The following is a 23,122-nucleotide window of genomic DNA, read 5'->3' as shown; positions in this document are numbered from 1 at the left end:
GAATGCGGTCAACTCTTACTGTAATTCAACATCATTTGCATCAAGATTTGAGATGCCAGTGTTGGACTGGGGTGTACAAAAGTGAAAAGTCACACCACCAGGTAGGTTGGACTATAACCTGGTGTTGTGTGATTTTTAAATTTGCATCAACTAGTTTCTAACAAGTGCTACTTTTCATTGGTGAGTCAGAGAGCAAGTGTCAACAGAATTCTAACATTAAAAGGTATCACAACTACCAGTTAAAGTAATTCTTCACACCTGCTTAAGAATAATTTAGGAATTTGACACTATTAGCAAAGTCAGAATGAAGGCTGGCAGAAAATCAGATCAAATGTAGCAATGACTTTATTTTTAGGAGAACCTGAATCTTTCCGTCAACTTCCCTTTCTTTAGGTACATTCTTCAGTATGATTGGCGGCACATGAAGAAGAAGTTATCCTTTGCACTGGCATTAATTTAGCGTAGCAATTCTTCTGTACACACCAGTGAGTTAGTGGGTGCAATCAATACCAGACAGAAGCTAATGACCAGGAAATAAAAAGATTGACTTGGAGGAGTAAGGAACAAACAAAACTGATACTAAAATCTTAAAGATGTTGGTTTTGCCATTGGCTGCGATCAAAAAGGAGGATTAGCATCCAAGAGCTACCAGCCAATCCAGGAAGAAGCATCTCGAATGCTAGCAGAGTTACCAAAAGCAGAAGAGCGTGCCCAAACAGGAGTGACTCTGTTTGCATCTCCAAGGACACCAGTTTTCGCTTGGCTACCTTGCTATATGGCAATGGCACGCTCGCTGTAGGTAAAAACAGCAGGAGGAAGCTCTTAAGTGGTTATTAATTGGTAAAATCCAAGTAAAAGTGGGTAATGACTTGCAGGTGCCACCACAACAGCAGCTAATTTTGCACTCTGCTCTCTCATAGCGTAGGGTATAAAATTCCAGCCTGACTGTAATGGTTAGAAGTACCATACATGTCCTTTCTATAGCAAGAAGGGCAAAATGATAGCATTCCTTAAATGGCAAAAAAACCAAACAAACATTCTCAACTCGTTTTCAATTCAGTCTACATTTACCTGCGGCCCCTGCTCATTCTTGGAATCAAACGGATCTCCTACAGTTCGAAGTTTTGCTCTTTCCACACTCTGCTCCACAAATCTGTTGTAGATAGACTCTTGAACATATGTACGTGACCCAGCACAGCAGCACTGTCCTTGGTTAAAGAATAGAGCTGTATGGGATTCCTCAACTGCATGGTCAACTGGAAAATTAACAAAGTCAGTGTCAGTTAGAACATTTAACAGAACATTTTTATTGAGATGGGAGAAATTACTGAAATAAAAAAACATTTTTGGTTTATTTCAAGTTTGCTGCTACAGAAAGACACTAACATTCAGGTCTGCAGGAGGTAAATCCTCCTCCAGACCAAATCTGCAGATTACTTCCTTCAGGTTCTAGTTAGGACTTTTGGGATGGGGAGGGGGGGGGGGGGGGGGGGGGGAGGGGGGAGAAAGAGTGTGCTGACTGGTGGTGTTTTAACACAAGGGTCACCATACCTTAGGTGAAGGGGGACATTGAGAACGAGACCCCTTCATGGTAACCTCATGAGCCCCACACTGTTGGCATCACTCTGCATTGCAAACCAGCTGTTCAGCCAACTGAGCTAACCAACCCCAACAATATTTGGATCGACAATGATTTGCAATGCTAAGTAATGCCAATAGTAGAGTTTCAATTCTCACACTGGCTGAGGTTATCATGAAGGACTCTCCTTCTCATCCTCTCCCCTTGCCTGAGGTGTGGTAACCCTCAGGTCTTCTGTAAAAAACAGAGCAGCCATATGGCTCTCTTGGACTATGGTGACTTTAGTTTTACTTTCTTGCTCTAATCAAAAAAGAGCAAAGCAAAGGACAGTAGAACTCTGAACTCTGCAAGTAGGCCCAAGTAGTAACTAACATTTGATTCTCCTTTCTATCGCAATAGCAGGATATTTTACAAAGGCAACGTCAGCTTAATCTAGCTGGGGAAGCTTGAATCTGCGCCTAAACAATGAATCGTTACAATATATACGGTCAGAAGTATAAGCAAATTCAAGCAAAGCAATTAAGTTGAATCAGCTTTTCATAAGTTCTTAGAGGGGAAGTATGACATTGTGGACTAAAATTCTCAATTTGTTCCTTTCAAAAATAAAACAATGTACACATTCTTTATCATTTATTATTTTTTAACTTCTTTATTCATTCATGGGATGAGGGCATCGCTGGCTAGGCCAGCATTTATTACCCATCCCTAATTGTCCAAAAGGGCAGTTAAGAGTCAATCGCATTATTGTGGGTCTGGAGTCACATGTAGGCCAGACCAAGTAAGGATGGCAGTTTCCCTCCCTAAAAGACATTAATGAACCAGATGGGTTTTTCCAACAACCTACAATGGAATCATGGTCATCGTTAGACTCAATTCCAGATTTTTTTGTTGAATTCAAATTCCACCATTTGCCATGGCAGGATTCTAAACCAGGTCTTTGGATTAACAGTCCACCAATAATACCACTAGGCCATCACCTCCCTCAATATACACATATGTTTAAGATATTAAACACGTGTGCGCACACGCATGTGAATGCATAGTTAGCAGCAACAAAAATTGAGTTTTATTGATCCCAGCAGTTTAATGTAATCTCTCCAGTCAGATACAAACACAAGATTAGTGGATAAAAACCAAAAGAACTGCAGATGCTGTAAACCAGAAGCAAAAATAGAAGTTGCTGGAAAAGCTCAGCAGGTCTGAGAATCTGAGAAGAGAAATCAGTTAACGTTTTGGGTCTGGCAGCCCTTCCTCAGAGGCAAAGTCACTGGATCTGGTTTCTCTTCACAGATGCTGCCAGATCTGCTAACCCTTACCAGAAACTTCTGCTTTTAAGTCATAATTAGTGGAACTCAAGTTGCATGTAATAAAGGATTTCTTACGATCAGCATCAGAGAGGATAATATTTGGGCTTTTTCCTCCAAGTTCCAGGGTCACCTTCTTCAAGTTACTTTTTCCTGCAGCCTGCTGGATCAGGTGACCAACCTGAGAATAAAACAGGAACACACTTCTGAAAAAACAAGTATATTAAGAAAAAGTAAACAGTGAACAGGAAATAGTGAAATACAAGAAATCATCATCAGGATATGGCAAGACAGTGTAGCTCATGAGCCCAAAACAAAGTATTCCAATATAATTAGTTAAATCACCTCCAAGGCCTGAATTTATTTCTATAGAATCTTTTATTTACTGGTGTTGATTCAGTAGTTCAATTGACATTACATGCTTGGTTCAATCCAAGCCATAAAACTCAAAACTTCAAGTTATTGAACCACAGAATACCTTCACCTTGCATGGCTTAATTCAGGAGCACAACCAACAAGACAGATCAACTGCAGAACTGTATGCAAGTGTGCATTGTTTGAAGCAAGCCTTGGTAATAGAGGGACAGGAATGCAATAACTATTTTGGTTGGCCAATAACTGAAGAGCTTTCATAGCAAGGATATTATAGCACAGTGAAATGTAATAAAAATCCCAATTAAATAAAATGTATTACTGCATATAAACTAGACAGATTTATACAGTTCAATTCAGTATTACATTTCCAGGATTTGTACTTGTTGTGCATTCTATGAATGAATGAGCTATTCACTGATCCAATCTGTAAACTTCCAGAGTTTGACTTGAAGTGCCTCAATTTCCAAACTGACCTCCGTAGATCCTGTGAATGCAACTTTATCAACATCCATATGTGAGGCAATGGCTGCTCCTGCAGTTTCTCCAAAACCAGGAATAATATTCACGACTCCTGGTGGAAATCCTGCCTGTTTAAAAAAAAAGTGTAATGTGACAGTAATTAAGAGAAACTGACTGAAAATCCTTCGCACAAATCCCATTCAAGCAAGATATCTCTGCCATCAACATTCATCTATTTTTCCAATTGAAATGATATAAAAGTGAACTGAATATATGTAAAATGCAATCATAGCAGTTATGCCAAAAACATATACACCAGTGCCATCAAGTGCTGCCCTTGCTGAAATTTTAGAGTGATGATTGGTTCACCTAATTTACATGGGTCAGCACATCTTTGCAAAGTTGAATCTTTAACACCTGCTCTCTTCTCTCTCTTGTCCCATAGTGTCATTTACAAACTTTGTGGCTGATAGCTAGAGATTTATTTTTCTCAAACTTTGGAGATCCAGACTCTGGTATCTATTGCAGTATGGTCATTTGCCTTAGCAAATTAATGGGAACAGTCGGTCATCAACAGTCCTATCAAATGGCTCTTACTAATCATTTGTTAAGAGATACTTGGCTTGGATGTTATCAGACTTCATTATAGCCTCAATGTAAATATGGACAGAATGGTCAAACTCTACAGGGTACACCAGGAAGACTGCCCTTGATATTTTAGGTATTCCAACCTGTATGATGCCAAGGAATCCTAGTAAAATTGAAGTCAATGGAAACCAAGGAAAAAAACTCCAGTGGCTGTTGGAGGCTAATCATGTCAGCTCTAGGAACTCCTTATAGCAGTGCTCTGGTCCCAAATATCTACAGTTGCTTCATCAGCAATAAACCATCTTTCAACTCCATTTGCAAACTCTCATATCTACCATTCAGCAAGAACCGGATCAAATAATGACGTGGGCTGACAACGGTGAGAGCCTGAATATTGAGCATGAAAGGGTTAAACTATATGAACAAGGGGGAAGCAGCAAGTGTGTGGTAATCTCATTGAACTAGTAATCCTGAATCCCAATTTAATATTCTGGAGACGTGGGTTAGAATCCCAACGTGGCAGATGGCAAAATCTGAATTCAGTAAATAACTGGAATTAAAAGCTGACCAAACTACGACCATTGATTGTTGTAAAAACCCAACTGGTTTACTAATGTCCTTTAGGGAAGAAACCTACCATCTTTACCTGGTCTGGCCAACATGTGACTCCAGGTCCACAACACTATCAAGAACTCTCAACTGTCTTCTAGCAAGCCATTCAGCTGTATTAAACCAAAATAAAATTTAAATAAGGAGTAAAACCTTTGAATGGAAGCACCAGACAGCATCAACCTAGGCACCGATGACGATGTTGGCATTGCAACGTCCTCCTTACCAACATCACAGGACTATACCAAAATTTGCACAGTCCCACACCCTAGTCAACCAATAGCTTGATATTGTCACACAATGTCCCAGATACCACCATCACCAAATCTGGATACATCCTGTCACATCTGCAGGGCAACTCATCAAATTTGCCAGCACAGCAGTAAAGAGTAAGGAAGGAATTTCTCCAGGAGTTCACAACATGGACTCCAGGCCCCACAATGTCTCATGGCATCAGGTCAAACATAGATAAGGAAAATTCACGATAATTACCACCTACCATACACCACTCAGTTGATTAAATCAATACTCCATTTGAACAACATTTGGAGGAAACATTAAAGATGTAAGAGCATTTAATGTGCACTGGATGGGGGACTTCAACATCCATCACCAACAGTGGCTCAGTAGCATCACTACTGAGACAACTGGTCAAGATTGGGTCTATGCAAGTTGGGGTTAGAACTAGTAATAAGAAAAATTTACCAAAGTCATTCTCACCAATCTACCCATCATAGATGTAGCTACTCATGACAGTACACATTGGATTGACCACCAGTCAGTATGTTGAAGTCGGACCTTCACATCAAGGATTCCATCCAGTGCGCTGTGGGGCACTTCTACCATTCCAAAAAAGGGAGAGACTTCAAACAGGTCCAGCAACTCAAACTTGTGCATTCAAGGGCTAATGTTGGTCAACAGCAGCAGAATTAAACTTGGTTCAATGAAAAGTGCAGAAGGGCATACCAGGGGCTACACCGGGCACATATAAAAATAAAGTGTAATCTAGTGAAGCCATAACTCAGGACTACTTGCATGCCAAAACAGAAGAATCATGAAATAAACAGGGCCAGGGGATCCCACAATAAATCAATTCTTTAAGGAGTAACATACATTATGGGTAAGCGGGTAAGAGATGTACTATATCTGGATTTTCAGAAGGCATTTAAGAGGATTCTACATAAAAGGTTTGGCACAAATTAGAACACATGGTATAAAGGCTAATATACTAGCATGGATGGAAGACTGAAAACAGAACATGCAGAAATCAGCCTTTTTCGGTTTAGCAGGGTGTGACAAGTGTGTTCCTGCAGGGATTGCTGCTTGTGCCTCAACCTTTTACAATTTATATCAATTACTAAGATGAAGGAGACAAAGACATGGCACCTACATTTTTAGATGATACGCATAAGTAGAAAAGGATGTTCTGAAGGTTACAGGCTGATACAATTGAATAGGGAAACATCTTTCAAACAGGAGCATAATTTGGAAAAAATTGAAGATGGTCACTGATGGGAAGAATAAAAAGAACAGATTATTTAAAACAGAACAATTGCAAAATTCTCAGGCATAGAGGGATCTAGGGGCTCTATCACAGGTCATAAGTAAGTATGCAGGTAGAGCAAGTGATAAGGCAGCTAACAGAACACTAACAAACCAGGCTGGAGGAATATTGTAGGTCTGATACTATCTGTCAAGAAAGAGCGAGCCTTACTAAAATGTGAAACCATAACTCCTTCCCTTTCCACAGATGCTGCCAGACTGGAGCTTTTCCAGAATTCTGTTTCTCATTTCCAGCATCCACAGTATTTTTACTTTTAATAGAATACTATCCATTACGACAGGAGGAAATAAATATTAAAAATAGAAAATCATGCTTCAATGATACAGGTGACTAATAAGAATTGAGGCAGGAATACCCAAGCAGAAAATCAAGTCAGCTCAGGATACAATGTCTCCAAGCCCTGGCTTTCTTCAAAAACTGTTGCAACAACTCTTGCAGGCATCTCTGTGGAAATCCATTGCAATGGGCAACAAAAAGTCTGCTCCAAGAACTTTACATATCAATGGATAGGCAGAAAATTAGATTTATACAACAGGTGACATCACCACCATCAATAAGACACCCATAAGCACACTGCAGTAACATCGTGTGCAAAGCCAAAGCGACATTCAAGGAAACAGGAGCTATTTCAGAATGCTTCAACAACAACATCTTGAAGGCTTAGGTATTGTTTAAATCAACTTTGGTTTCTAAATGAAGTTTCGTTCCTCCTCCTTTATTCTACATCTTCACAGAAAGTAGATTAGAATGCAAACAATCAACCGATATCGTTACTGCTTATAAATAAGAAAGTGACCATAGGCGAGTTATACTGTTATTTTCCATCCTACACCAAAAATCAAGATATGGTCTCATCACATTCCCATAACCAAAGTGAAATTGGAAATTTTTCAAGACAAAAATCTTTCAGAGGTGAACATTGCAGACTAGACAATAAAGTTGGCATCTCACTAACTGCCTGAGCGTGCACGAGAGCCATGTTATTTAAACCCTTACAGACCATATGCTTTTTTATAGCAGTTTGAAAGAACCAAGTAGCTTAACACAGCCATTTCAGAGGGCAGCTGAGAGGCTATTAATCATGCTGTAGTGGATCCAGAAACAGGGGCAAGCTGGAATAAGGAAGGGAAACTTCCTCCCCGAAGGGCATTAATGAACAAATTACGACGACACAAAACCAATGAGCAATATTCAAGGAAATGCAATTTTCTTTGAGCACATTTAATCAATTATTTTTTAAAACATTTTAAAATAACTTTGCCATACCTCCTTGATTAAATTTGCAACATAGAGCGCTGTTAATGGGGTCTGCTCTGCCACCTTCATCACCACCACATTTCCAGTTGCTAGTGCTGGTCCAAGCTTCCAGGCCTGCATTAACAGTGGAAAATTCCACTGAAAGAGATAGAATTGGATGTTAAAATAAAGAAATACATCGAAATTATCAATAGTTGTTGGATAAGGCCAAAGATGCGAGAATCAATAAGACTTTACAGCAGACTGGGAAAAACAAAACGTTAGCTGCAAGCCAGACAGAAGACAATGTAGAAAGCAGCTCTCCAAGGTAAATAGGTTACTGTGCCCAAATTCCAGCCACACAGTTAGGAAGAATAAACATTCCAGCTGGTGTGAAGCAACAAAGTTATAATAGAGATCATAAAATGGAGGATTTGCAGAAACCAAAAAGGAACTTGACCATTTGGAATTGGACAAATTTCACAAGCAATTCCAAATAAAGAAATCAGAATGCCAACTTGGCAGGTGTGAACTGTAGAATAAGCAGCCTAGTAACACACTTTTTCGGTAACTCCAAGACTACCACACCTTCTGATGTAGGGCATTTCTTCACAGTTGTTATTGATACCCAAAAGGAGTTCCAGCCTGGCTGGCTGCCAACCAACTGAGTAATAATGTTTGGGGTTGGTTACAGTGATTGAGAAATGTTTAGTATTTAAAGGCATGTATCATTTACTCAGGGACTTAAGTTCGAAACAGATCTAAGGATCTCCACTGCATCCATGTATACACGGTCTCACAGAAACAGGCAAATAATACTTCAATCTTGATTGGAAACTTCATTTTAATTGTGAAGCAATCCACCCATTTTCCAAATTCAAATCATATTTCTATTACTTCTGTGGCTATTTGCAATGATGTTAGCTCAGGATATATTAGTTGCCTTTCTGAGCAGAAACCAACAGTGATCCATCTGGTTAAATTGGACCACTGTACTATTTAACATGGTTCCTCAGGATCAGACAAAGTGATTAGCCTGGCTATTTGATTAAAACCAGAGTTTAGGGCAAAATATATATTTAAAGCACTGAACTCTAATCTTAAATTAAGGATGAACAAGGCAAGTACCAAAATATTTAAAAAGCAACATGCAGCTTTGGAAAATTACAAATTTACAGTTGCCTAGTTTAAAATAATTTTAAATTTTTCCAAAGTAATCAGGTTACCAACAAACAATTTGTAACTTCTATTATAATCTTCCACTCAACTCGTTTTACCAACCCAAGTATTGGTATTTAACCTCTTAATTCCATTTGCCAAATTGCACTAACATGCTGCATGTGTTTCTCATGAGCAAGTACTGACAATACAGCTAGGTCCTGAACAGGTACTCTATGCTTCTCATCATTTTGTACACCTCTATCAAGTCCCCTCTTATTCTTCTTCGCTCCAATGAGAAAAGCCCTAGCTCCCTCAACCTTTCTTCATAAGACTTGCCCTCCAGTCCAGTCAGTCAGTATCCTGGTAAATCTCCTCTGCACTTTCTCTAAAGCTTTCACATCTTTCCTTTTTTGAGGCAACTAGAACTGAACACAATATTCCAAGTGCTGTCTAACAAGGGCTTTATAGAGCTGCAGCATAACCTCGCAGCTCTTAAACTCAATCCCCCTGCTAATGAAAGCCAACACTCTATAGGCCTTAACAACCCTATCAACATGTGGGGCAGCTTTGAGTGACCTATGGACATGGATCCCAAAATCCCTCTGTTCCTCCACACAGCCTTTAACCCTGTAATCTGCATTCAAATTCGACGTTCCAAAATGAATCACTTCATACTTTTCCAGGTTGAACTCCATCTGCTACTTATCAGCCCAGCTCTGCATCCCACCAAGGTCCCATTGCAACCTACAACAGCCCTCCACACTATCCACAACTCCAACCTTCATGTCATCAGCAAACTTACTAATCACACTCCTCTTCCACTTCCTCATCCAAGTCATTTATAAAAATCACAAACAGCAGAGGTCCCAGAACATATCCCTGTAGAACTGCACTGGTCACCAAGCTCCAGGCTGAAAACTTTCCATTTACTATCACCCTCTGCCTTCTACGGACCTGCCAATTTTCCTTGTATTCCATGCCTCCTTACTTTCTGAATGACTCATGGGGAATCTTATCAAAACACCTTGCTAAAATCCATATATACCACATCCACTGCTCTTTCATCAATTTGCGTTGTGTTGTCACATTCTCAAAATAATTCATTAAGGTTTGGGAAGCATGACCTGCCCTTCTCAAAGTCATGCTGACTATCTCTAATTAAACTATGCTTTTCCAAATAATTATAAATCCTGTCTCAGAATAGTCTCCAATAATATGATCAGATAACTTTGCTTGAATGTTGTGCAAGTCCTATTAAGCACAAAAATTCATCATAAATAGATACGAATAAGTTTTCATATTAAAATTTAGATGGAGAAATCAGTGTTAACCAATTCATTTGAAACAAAAATGCTTCAAATAACAACTGCTCTAATAAAATACGCATCAAGAACCTAATGAAAATGGAAAGCAAAGATTGCTTCTCATCTGTACAGTAAAACTTCTTAAAGTTTTCTACATTCACTCACCGGGATGATTTGCCCACACACACCAACTGGCTCATGACGTGTATAACAGAAGTAGTTTCCATCTATAGGGATAGTTTTACCATGATATTTATCAGCCCAGCCTGCGTAGTACCTAAAAAAAATTCAAAGACTAAGGGATAATTTCCAAGTCACACCATTAGTTTATTTGCTTTGTACATTTCAAACTGTGCTAATCCACCATGAGGCAGACAGCACTGTAGGTTCATACCTACACATTCTGCACTGTGTTATTCAATTGTATCCATACAGTCAGAGATGCACAGCATGGAAACAGACCCTTCGGTCCAACCAGTCCATGCCAACCAGATATCCCAACCCAATCTAGTCCCACCTGCCAGCACCTGGCCCATATCCTTCAAAACCCTTCCTATTCATATACCCATCCAAATGCCTCTTAAAATGTTGTAATTGTACCAGCCTCACCACTTCCTCTGGCAGCTCATTCCATACATTCCAACCCTGCATGAAAAAGTTACCCCTTCGGTCTCTTTTATATATCTTTCCCCTCTCATACTAAACCTATGCCTTCTAATTGTGGACTCCCCAACCCCAGGGAAAAGACTTTGCCTATTTACCCTATCCATACCCCTCAATTATGTAAAACTCTAAGGTCATCCCTCAGCCTCTGATGCTCCAGGGAAAACAGCCCCAGCCTGTTCAGCCTCTCCCTGTAGCTCAAATCCTCCAACCCTGGCAACATCCTTGTAAATCTTTTCTGAACCCTTTCAAGTTTCACAATATCTTCCTGATAGGAAGGAGACCAGAATTGCACGCATATTTCAACAGTGGCCTAACCAATGTCCTGTACAGCTGCACAGCTGCAACATGACCTTCCAACTCCTGTACTCAATAACTCTGACCAATAAAGGAAAGCATATCAAACACCTTCTTCACTATCCTATCTACCTGCGACTCCACTTTCAAGGAGCTATGAACCTGCACTCCAAGGTCTCTGTTCAGCAACAATCCCTAGGACCTTACCATTAAGTGTATAAGTCCTGCTAAGATTTGTTTTCCCAAAATGTAGTACCTCGCATTTATCTGAATTAAACTCCATTTGTCACTCTTCTCAGCCCATTGGCCCATCTGGTCCAGATCCTGTTGTAATCGGAGGTAACCCTCTTCGCTGTCCACTACACCTCCAACTTTGGTGTCTGCAAACTTACCAACTGTACCTCTTATGCATGCATCAAAATAATTTATGTAAATGACAAAAAGTAGAGGACCCAGCACCGATCCTTGTGGCACTCCAGCGGTCACAGGCTTCCAATCTGAAAAAATAACCCTCCACCACCACCCTCTGTCTTCTATCTTTGAGCCAGTTCTGTATCCAAATAGCTAGTTCTCCCTGTATTCTGAGAGATCTAACCTTACTAATCAGTTGCCCATGGGGAACTTTGTCGAACGCCTTACTAAAGTCCATATAGATCACATCTATTGCTCTGCCCAACACTTTGTAGATACCATCTTGCAAAGCTTTCTGTCCCCAGAAAATTGACAAAGCTACAAAATACCACTTCTGCAAACAAACGGCTGCCCTAACACATGTTGGCCATTGTGTTATGGAGTCCTCAAAAGAACAAGAATAAAGCTGAAATTGAATTGATGATGAAAACAAGCATGCAGGATTGCATGTACAACTTGATTGATCAGTTGCAATGCAAGCAGAATGTCACCTTGATGCTGTTTGGTCATTTCAATGATCTCTGCATTCACCAAAACATTCAATGGGCTAAGACAAGTTAGATGAAAAAGGTCTGTTTCCATGCTATACAGCTTTATGACATTAGCAAGGCCCCAATATTGTAGCTAACTAGTATAACTTAAAGCTAGTCTGCTCCCTATTAAAAAGGGAGATGCTCTTTGAATTGGGACGGAGAAGAACTTGACTTTGGGAAATTGGGATGGCAAAGAAAGAATGCCAATTGCCAAGGCTTTTGAACACTGCACTGAAGAGTAGAGGAATTGAGTTCCTGAGTCCTGAGGTCATGTTGCAGTTGCATAAGACTCTGGTGCGGCCTCATCTGGAGCATTGTGTGCAGTTTTGGTCGCCATACTATAGGAAGGATGTGGAGGCATTGGAACGAGTGCAGAGGAGGTTTACCAGGATGTTGCCTGGCATGGTAGGAAGATCATATGAGGAAAGGCTGAGGCACTTGGGGCTTTTCTCATTGGAGAAAAGAAGGTTTAGGGGAGATTTGATAAATGTGTACAAGATGATTAGGGGTTTAGATAGGGTTGACAGTGAGAACCTTTTTCCGCTAATGAAGTCAGCTGTTACTGGGGGACACAGCTTTAAATTAAGGGGTGGTAGGTATAGGACAAATGTTAGGAGTAGATATTTTACTCAGCGGGTTGTGAGTTCATGGAATGCCCTGCCAGTAGCAGTGGTGGACTCTCCCTCTTTATGGGCATTTAAGCGGGCATTGGACAAGCATATGGAGGTTATTGGGCTAGTGTAGGTTAGGTAGGCTTCGGTTGGCGCAACATAGAGGGCCGAAGGGCCTGTACTGCGCTGTATTTTTCTATGTTCTATTCTATGAAAAAGTGTCACATCTGTATGGGGAGGGTTGAACCTGGAGGTTGAGAAGGAAAATCTCTAGGTACCTGTCAAAAAGGCAGTAGTTGCAGATAACTGTGGATGTCAACATCATGACTCAAGCGAAAAATCCCAAGTAAGTAGTCGAGGTCAGTGAATGTATTTCCAAATGTCAAACCTTACCACCTGCACCAGCAGCCTCATACATTAGATATTGTTAATAATGCCAATTTGAGCAATCAAGTATCATACTCAAAATTCACATTTTTATTTCATCCTCACAATTAGCACTGGCACTAAAAAAAATCTTACACCCACATCAGAGCTTATGCTCCGTTCAGCTAGAAAGACTTCAAGACACATTCTCCTCTAAAAAAGGAAGAGAAGGGAAAGATAGAAGTGGGGGAGATCAGAGGAACTAATCAAAAAGGAAGAATAAGCAAACATGTACATTGTCATTTTATTCATTTGTTCACAGGACCTGGGCTTCACTGACTTTCTACTTTCCATGCATGACAAACTTTGTCCTTCCACATATCCAAGTCGAACCTAACCAAGAACATCAAGAGGAGAATGAAGAAACAGCACTTTCAATTATTTCACATTTGCAGCTACCATGTCGGATACTGAGCCTACATGCATTTAAGGGATTTATAGGTAGAATCAGCACAAGGTGAGTACCAGACCCCTCTCATCCAGAACCAGTCCAAGTGCAAGCATTAAGCAGATCCAGATTTGCCTAGAAGTCAGATTGCACTACAGGCGGTTCTGCTGTAGTGGCCTCAGATAAATGATTTCAGTGGGACAACCTATGCTTCCAATGCAGCAGGAAATCGGTTTATTTTCAGTCAAGGGCTCTTTTGCCATTCTCACTATTTCATTTACTTAGGTGATGTATTAGTTTATTAACATTGCCTTACTGTATTGGTGTTCACATATGAAGTCTTTGGATTCACACAGAAGGAGAATAAGAAGAATTTATTAACATTCTTAATTATTATCTATGCCTGTTAAGTTGAAAGCCACACACAAAAAGCATTACATTTCTTAAACGCCACAGCAATTTTTTAAAAACCATAAGTAAATGTCAAGTTTTATTCAAAATAAGATTTTACACAAAGTCATCACCTAAACTTATCTTTCACAGACCATAGAGGCCACAGTTAGTGCATTATACATAAAAGGTAGAACATTCTAACCAGAAGTTACCATCCTTTCTTACTGTGTCTCACATCTAATATCAGTGTTCATTCTAATAGCATTCACATTATCCATGATCACATTTTCCTGAACTTCTGCAGCTTGACGATTGAATGCTGAATCTCTAGTTTAGGGAATTCATTAGCATGATCCTTTACAAAATTTTCTGATTCCCAGGTTACTGAATATTTCATTGTTCATAGATTTAAAATCGCTCTCTCGTTTACAACTGCTTTCTCCATTCAACTCCTATTGTGCAGTCTGTCCCCTCCACACCCCCACCATCCCCACCCCCTTCACACAATGCAACGAAAGTAGTATAGCCAGAAGAAATAAACTTCCAACTAATAATGGAATTAACCATTTGAAACAACACATGCAAGGTCTTCTTACTAAAAAGTAATATTTGCTACTCGAGGTTACAAGAGGCATTGGTAGGAGCTACAAGAATAGTACCTCTGGTGTCAAGCTCCTGAGGTCAATTAAGGACCTAAACTGACCAATTTCCCCTTCTCTCAGGTTATTCTCACATCCTCTCTACAATTCCCACTGAAACTAACTAATCTAGTGCAGGCTGGGGACAGAATCTGGGCTCATCCTGGTTTGTATGATTTACTCACTAGGGACAAACACATTGGGTCTCTAGTTTGTTTCTACAATTTTGCTGGGCCTTTATTTTCTCCTCCTCCTCCTACAGTCTTTATGTAGCTCAGAACATATTATCACTTTTTGTTAAAAAAGTTCTCCAAACTGAAATTACCTTCTTAAAAAGGAGTACTTCCAAGAATCTATACAAATGGTGAAGTAACAATACAAGACTAGAGAAGAATTCCATCTGTAATCAATAAGTTGAGTCCAAAGATTGAATAAATTTTTATTCAAGTATACAGAATGACATGATAGAACACAGAGGCCCTTTGGCCCATTGTGCTTGTTCTGTCTATTTGGGAGACCACGTAAGCCCACTTTAAAAAAATATTTTTCAGATATAAACATTATCAGCATTTATTTGCCCATTACTAATTGCCTTCAACAATTGCACCATGAATAACTGCAATCCAACTGGCATGGGAACCATAGCTCTGCAAATTGGTTCCTTTTGGCAATTTAGCCAATTTCCTTTCAAACCATTTTTGATTCCACCATTTCTTGGGCAATGTATTCCCGATCACATTAGTGAAAAGTCAACAAAAATGTAGCTTAATATACTGTGAATTTGATAATACCAAGGGGATCCCATTGTTTCCAAAGAAAGGAACTTTTTATTTAAAACCATTCTGCTAGCTCAAAATAGGGGGAAAATAGGAGGAAATGTCTTTTTAATGTGGTCTAGCTTTAACACTATCATTTTGGGTCTAACGTCAGCATTACAAAACAGACTTCCAATAGTTTGCATTTAAAAAAAGCTTCCTAATTTTGCCCTCCTTTCAATCACTAAATTTGTCCCACTGATTCCTGACTCTTCAGCCACCCATTTCTTATTTATTTCACTAAAATCCTTCACAATTTTGAAAACATCAAACCTCCTCCACCTCTGCTTCCAAGATAAAGAGCCCTTGTTTCTGAAATCTCTCCAAATAACTAATCTTTCATTCATTGTACGAATGCAGTAGAGTTTTCAGAAGAGCTTTAATATTTTGACATGCGTTCTGAAAGAGACAGGTTGCTTAAATACCCTCCAAATATTAGTTTGTGATTTTATTTTAAAAAATAAGTGGCGAAAAAATCACCGGTGCAGCATTAACAGTATCATTATTTCCCAAACAAATTCTTCATTGCATTGAAATCTAGAATGTGCTTACAACAAATATGGAACAGAATGTAAATCTAACTTTCCATCTGTGTCCAAATTTGAAGCAGTTCATCTTTCCCAGGCTAAACTTTGATATACAAATAGCATATCATAACTTCAAATACACAGGACATGTAATGATCAGCAATGGCTTGTGATACAGCAACATTTTATGCATTTTTTTTTTAAAAAAGTCTGTTGATAAATAAAAAAGTGGTCACAAATAGAATGATAAAAGCATTTCTTAGAACGATCATTCAATGTTCGAAGCCACGGTGAAAGTCCACAGCGTCAACTTTGCAAGTAGGAAATTTTTGAAAATTGCTTGTTGGTTACATACCAGGCAGGCTCCCAACATTCTGGATTAGTGGTGCTGGAAGAGCACAGCAGTTCAGACAGCATCCGAGGAGCCCTAGGCTCCCAACATTGATCTTGCTAGAGAAGGGAACCAGATCTTCATGTTGAGATGCTTGCAATCCCCTACCTTTCCCAGCCCCAGGCATTCCAATAACTCCTCATACCTGCAGAGGTCATCTATGAACCCCAAAATTAGACAAGCCTCTTTGAAGGCAATTTAGTTCGCTGAGTCCTGAAGATAGAGCAGGTGAGCATGACTCAGTGACTGTGTCAGGGTTTGGACCCACAGTTGGTCCTGATGTCGAATCTTAATTCTTGATAAAGGTTCAGCCCAATACTTACAAAAACAATTCAAACAAATTTAGAAAGAATTCTCAGCAGAAAAAACTTAGTTAAACAAGATGCTGCTTTTTACAGATCAGTAAATGATGCACTTAAAAATCAATTACTTAATGAAGTAAAAGAGAACAAATTGAAAATACTAATCTTTCTATAGCCAACCAACATTATTAAATAAACTCTTAACAGTAAGAACTGAAGAGGGTACATAAAGTAAATGTGTACCTGAGACATTTGATAACTAAATTTAGGTCTGCCATGTAGGCTATGTGGTATGGTTTTCCATTGTCCAACGTCTCCAATGACTGAAAAACAAAATGGAATTACAATAATGTGACTGTGACTAACTGATCAGAGGCAGATCACATACGCACATCACTACTTCTAAATTTAGCCTCCTGTCTAACCAAGACTGGCCAGCATATTTCTAATTAACAGCCAAACCATGACAGCAACATAATATTTCCAGATCACTTCATTGGACTGTATGAACATTTTATTAGGGTACTGTAAATTTCAAAGTCAACTCAGCAATTAGAACAAAACATGTAATTGGCAACAGACTCTTTACTCAAATATTAGTTATAGACACTTCCAAGGATCAGTCCTTGCCCAATTCTAACTTCTTCATTGTCTTAGGTGACATTTTAAAACATTTTTACTGATGACACCCACAACAACCGCTCACCCTCAGGTATTTTTTATTCCCCCCAAGATTTCACACACGAGATGCAATGCGCATGCACCAACTTCTGCAAACACTTAAAATTTATTAAACCCTGTACAAACTAGGTGACCCTTTGGACCTCTTCGCAGGCAGGCAAAGTTGAGTCAAAAGAGGCCTCTAAAGAAAACACATCCACTTTATACAGGTCAGTTGGTAATGCTTACAGGTACTCTAGCCACTCCCTCACAGTCACATTACCCCAGGTATAATGGTAAGAGGAGATCATCCTCTGAGGCAATTCAAATGTAAATACCCTAAAATCCTGGGAAATCATTATGCAGACGATTTCCTGACTCAGTGAATCTCCAAGACAATGTAGATGTAATATGCCCTAGCTTCAGGGGACGGCTATGAATGCATTACTGAATGGAAGAGATTGAATGTTAGTTTAATTTGATAATAGTATGGGGAGTAGCAGCAAATGATTGTCTAAATGGGGTCGGAGTCGTCTATATTCCTGCATGACTATCATCCCCACCCACTTCCATAATGTGGAGTCAGTGCAGCTTAACCCTTTAATATTACATACATGTCCAGAGAGATATTCTAATTTAATCTTTTCACATTACACTTCTAGTATCTCTGATTTGCCTGGTTAGTTAGGCATGTAGAATCCTTAAAGAGCAGAACTTTTTTCACAATAGGTATTGTGGAGATCAAAGCCATGGTCTTTGGCCACCAATCTTAATTCCACCCAATTACTTGGTCATTGTCTAAGGCTCAACTAGACTTTTGCAACCTTGTTATCTTAACTGATGTAGATAAAAGTTTCCACTGTACATCTATTCCATCACTAAAAACTCCTGGAGAGGCGATAGCTTAATGATATTATTGCTGTACTCTTAATCCAAAGGCCTCGGTAACATTCTCAGGACCAGGGTTCGAATCCCATCATGGCAGATGGTGGAATTTGAATTCAATAAAAATCTAGAATTAAGAGTCTAAGATCACCAGGAATCCATTGTTAATTGTTGGAAACAAACCAATCTGTTTCACTAATGTCCTTTAGGGAAGGAAACTGCCATTTTCACCTGGTATGGTCTACATGTGACTCCAAATCCACAATGTGGTGGACTCTTAATTGCCCTCTGGGGGCATTCTGTGAAAGAACTTTAAAAACGTCCACCTCCTAATTAATTGTTGTTTCTTATCAGCGATGGTCCCTTGGAATCAAGGATGATGTATGGGAGAATTCAGGCACTAAGGGTTCTGAAGAAGGGTCACTGGACCCAAAATGTTAACACTGCTTTCTCTCCACAGATGCTGTTAGAGATACTAAGTTTCTCTAGGAATTTGTCATTTCTTTCAGGCTTCCAGCATCTGCAGTTCTTGGTTTATTTTATGATAATGTGGCAGACTAGATGAGTAGTCAAACCGACTGAAGTGCCCAATTTTCAATCCCCCACTCAGGGAAGCCATACTGTAGCAGGGAAATGTATTCACAGCCTCAGGTTGGCTTCCTTCTCCTTCCTTTGCCACTGCTGCTACAACTCATGATTGAGACACCAAGCCTTGAAACTGTTTGCACCTTAAATGGATCAGGGAAAAAAAAATTGCATGCGAAGCAGTTAGCAGCTTCCAACTCTGTAGTCAGTCAATAGAGTTGATGCCTGTGTTTTGGGGCAGCTTTGAACATATACCTTTTCCTTTGGCTATCTTTTGAGTAATGGAGAACCAGAAAGAACGTGGCCCGGAAGGTGGTTTTTGGGCATTCACCTGTGCATGAGATGGTTCTTTAGGAGCAACATTTTAATGCTGGTAGATGCAGCTTCACAGAAGATGCTCACGTTGACCCAGCAGTCCGTTAGATTCCCAGAACTTTACATAAGCATTGCTGGTGCCAACTTTCAAGAATCTTAATGTGTTTATACACAATCTAACTTTCATTGTAGAACAGGAAAGTGGTCAACACTACAGCCTTGCATATCAGGACGCTTCTTGAATTCCAAAAATTCCTGTTGTCAAAGACACATCGTTATATGTTGAAGGGAGCACTGCTGGCACAGTACTTTATGCTGGACTTAATTGGTGGAACTTGGAAAAGGTGCAAAAAGAAAACAGAAACTGCATTTACTTCAGAGCCACACTTCTACCTAAAAAAAAAGGTGTGTATGGGGTTAGATGTGGGGAAATTGGAATGCAGGGGAAAGTGGGTGGAAGACTTTGCCTTGACATTTGAGGACAAGCCATTTATGTCTTTTCAACATGTTGAAAAGATTAAGCATATTTTGTGTCTCCCGTGGTGTTCAGCCACCATGCAATCAGTAGGTCATTGACACCCATGGGGATGAGCTTTGTTTTTGCTGAAAATAACTAAGGTCAAAGAGCATGCCATCTAGAATATATTGGACAACAGAATGGTAGTTCATGTTGGACGAAGGGAATGACTATGCTCAGAAAGGTGAGCAAGATAGGGATGATCACACAACCTTGTTTGACCCTAGTCTGGATGTACAAAGGTGTGGTTTCAGATCTTCTGCTCAGCAGAGCAAAAATTTCATCATGCATGGGGTTACAGGATGGCGACAAATTTCATTGAACAATCAAAGCACTGGAAAATAATCTATAGGGTTTCACAATTTAGAGGATCAAACATCTGTCAGGTTGATAAAGGCAAGGAATAATTCTGGACTTTGCTCCCAACATTTTTCCTGGATCTGCCCAACCATAAAGACCATGGCGTCACTTCCGCCCCCACCGACCTCAGCCTCCGCGCTCGCCGCCCAGACAACCGCCTCCATGATCACCAGGAAGACCATCGCCGACAGATTCACTGCCTCCGCGGCTATCGGGAATAACACCATTTCTGTCGTCGCCACAGCCACTTCCACCCCCTGGGTTGCCGTTGCCGCCGCCACTTCTGCCCCCAGTGACATCACTAACCTGTACAACCACCACACCACATGCACCTCCGCCCCCACGCCGATCTCCGTCATGCCCAACCCCGCCCCCACGCCCAACCCCGCCCCCGCCGAGTTTTCACCATCCCTCCAGAACGACCCCTCTCTGAGGATGAAAGATCAGTCCTCAGCAGAGGCCTCACCTTCATTCCCCTACGCTTTCGGATTAAAGAGTTCAACACGTGGCGGCACATTGAACAATTCTCCGCCTCCGCGCCTACTTCTTCAACCAGGATTCTCACCCACCCTCTGACGACCCCCTTCTCCCACCTCCAACACACCTCATCCACCTGGACATCCCGTGCTGGCCTCTTACCTGCCCTCCATCTCTTCATAGCCAACTGCCGCCACGACATTAACCGCCTCAACCTCTCCACCTCTGTCACCCATTCAAACCTCACCCTCTGAACGTGCAGCCCTCCACTCACTCCGTTCCAACCCCAACCTCCCCATCAAACCAGCAGACAAGGGAGGCGCGGTGGTAGTTTGGCGCATGATCTTTATATTGCTGAGGCTAAACACCAGCTTGCGGACACCTCCTCCTACTGCCCCCTTGACCATGACCCCACTTCCCACCACCAAACCATCATCTCCCAGACCATCCATAACCTCATCACCTCAGGAGATCTCCCATCCACCGCCTCCAACCTCAGTCCCACAACCCCGCACCGCCCATTTCTACCTCCTGCCCAAAATCCACAAACCTGACTGCTCTGGCCGACCCATTGTCTCAGCCTGCTCCTGCCCCACCGAACTCATCTCTGCATACCGCGACATGGTCCTGTCCCCCTTAGTCCAAGAACTCCCCACCTATGTTCGGGACACCACCCACGCCCTCCACCTCCATGATTTTCGCTTCCCCAACGCCTTATCTTCACTATGGACATCCAGTCCTTGTACACCTCCATCCCCCATCACGAAGGACTCAAAGCCCTCCGCTTCTTCCTTTTCCACCGTACCAACCAGTACCCTTTCACTGAGTGAACTGGTTCTCACCCTGAACAACTTCTCTTTCCAATCGTCCCACTTCCTCCAAACCAAAGGAGTAACCATGGGCACCTGCATGAGCCCCAGCTATGCCTGCCTCTTTGTAGAAAATGTGGAACAGTCCAACTTCCGCAGCTACACTGACACCATCCCTCACCTTTTCCTCCGCTACATTGATGACTGTATCCCATGAGGAGGTTGAACAGTTCATCCACTTTACCAACACCTTCCACCCCGACCTCAAATTCACCTGGACCGTCTCAGACCCCTCCCTCCCTTTCCTAGACCTCCCCGTTTCTATCTCGGGCGACCGAATCAACACTGACACTTACTATAAACTGACCGACTCCCACAGCTACCTAGACTACACCTCCTCCCACTACTGGATTAGTGGTGCTGGAAGAGCACAGCAGTTCAGGCAGCATCCAACGAGCAGCGAAATACGCCATCCCATATTCCCAATTCCTTCGTCTCTGCCGCATCTGTTCCCAGGAGGACCAGTTCCAATACCGTACAACCCAGATGGCCTCCTTCTTCAAAGGCCGCAATTTCCCTCTCCACCGCATCTCCTCCACTTCCCGCTCCCCCGCCCCTTCAACCCCACTGGTCCTCACCTACCACCCCCCCAACCTCCATATACATCGTATCATCCATCGTCATTTCCGCCACCTCCAAACGGACCTCACCACTAGGGATATATCTCCCTCCCCTCCCCCAATCAACGTTCCGAAAAGACCACTCCCCTCTGTGACTCCCTTGTCAGGTCCACACCCCGCACCCCCCCCCCACCAACCCAACCTCTATGTGTGGCACCTTCCCCTGCAACCTCAAGAAATGTAAAACTTGCGCCCACACCTCCCCCCTTACTTCCTTCCAAGGGCCCAAGGGATCTTTCCACATCCGCTACAAATTCACCTGCACCTCCACACACCATTTACTGCATCCACTGCACCCGATGTGGTCTCCTCTATATTGGAGAGACAGGCCACCTACTTGCGGAACGTTTCAGAGAACACCTCGGACACCCAGACCAACCCACCCAACCACCCCGTGGCTCAACACTTCAACTCTCCCTCCCACTCCACCAAGGACATGCAGGTCCTTGGACTCCTCCATCGCCAGACCATAGCAACACGACGGCTGGAGGAAGAGCGCCTCATCTTCCGCCTAGGAACCCTCCAACCACAAGGGATGAACTCATTTGTCCAGTTTCCTCATTTCCCCTCCCCCCACCTTGTCTCAATCCCAACCCTCGAACTCAGCACCACCTTCCTAACCTGCAATCTTCTTCCTGACCTCTCCGCCCCCATCCTCACTCTGGTCTATCACCCTCACCATATCACTCTCACCTTAACCTCCTTCCACCTATCGCATTTCCAATGCCCCTCCCCCATGTCCCTCCTCCCTACCTTTTATCTTAGCCTGCTGGACACACTTTCCTCATTCCTGAAGGGCTCATGCCCGAAACGTCGATTCCCCTGCTCCTTGGATGCTGCCTGACCTGCTGTGCTTTTCCAGCAACACATTTTCAGCTCTGATCTCCAGTATCTGCAGTCCTCACTTTCTCCTCCCATGCCTTCCGTACCCAGAATATGGTCGGAAACACTGGGTTTCGAGTGTAATGTTAGAAGATTAATGTTCCTGACCTCTCCGCCCCCATCCCCACTCCGGTCTATCACCCTCACCATATCACTCTCACCTTAACCTCCTTCCACCTATCGTTCAGAGTGTACAATTTAATGTTAAAGGGTTAACTATACTGTCTTTGGGTGGGGGTAACATTCATACAGGAATGTGGATGGCTTACACTTCACTTGGCCAGCCATTTACTACTACTATTCTGCTATTATCAAATTAAACTCTCATTTAGTCCCTTCCATTCAGAAGTGCTTTCATAGCCATTCCCTGAAGGTAGG

General features: G+C 41.7%; 1 protein-coding gene across 2 annotated transcripts in view; it reads right to left on the bottom strand.

Moving 5' to 3' along the window:
* Positions 1 to 23,122, bottom strand: part of LOC140488140 (aldehyde dehydrogenase, mitochondrial) — a 55,268-nt gene that overhangs the window by 7,334 nt on the left and 24,812 nt on the right. For both annotated transcript variants that reach the window (XM_072587963.1, XM_072587962.1), the window contains exons 4-9: positions 16,818 to 16,897; positions 10,345 to 10,456; positions 7,745 to 7,873; positions 3,732 to 3,845; positions 2,962 to 3,064; positions 1,072 to 1,256 (exon numbers count right to left, since the gene is read on the bottom strand). In XM_072587963.1, coding sequence (XP_072444064.1) covers positions 1,072 to 1,256; positions 2,962 to 3,064; positions 3,732 to 3,845; positions 7,745 to 7,873; positions 10,345 to 10,456; positions 16,818 to 16,897 — 723 coding nt within the window. The remainder of the gene's footprint in view (positions 1 to 1,071; positions 1,257 to 2,961; positions 3,065 to 3,731; positions 3,846 to 7,744; positions 7,874 to 10,344; positions 10,457 to 16,817; positions 16,898 to 23,122) is intronic.

Source organism: Chiloscyllium punctatum, chromosome 17 (assembly GCF_047496795.1).
Source record: "Chiloscyllium punctatum isolate Juve2018m chromosome 17, sChiPun1.3, whole genome shotgun sequence".
Classification (NCBI taxonomy): domain Eukaryota; kingdom Metazoa; phylum Chordata; class Chondrichthyes; order Orectolobiformes; family Hemiscylliidae; genus Chiloscyllium; species Chiloscyllium punctatum.
The sequence above is the reverse complement of the archived record's forward strand: the minus strand, read 5'-3'. Positions and strand labels throughout refer to the sequence as shown.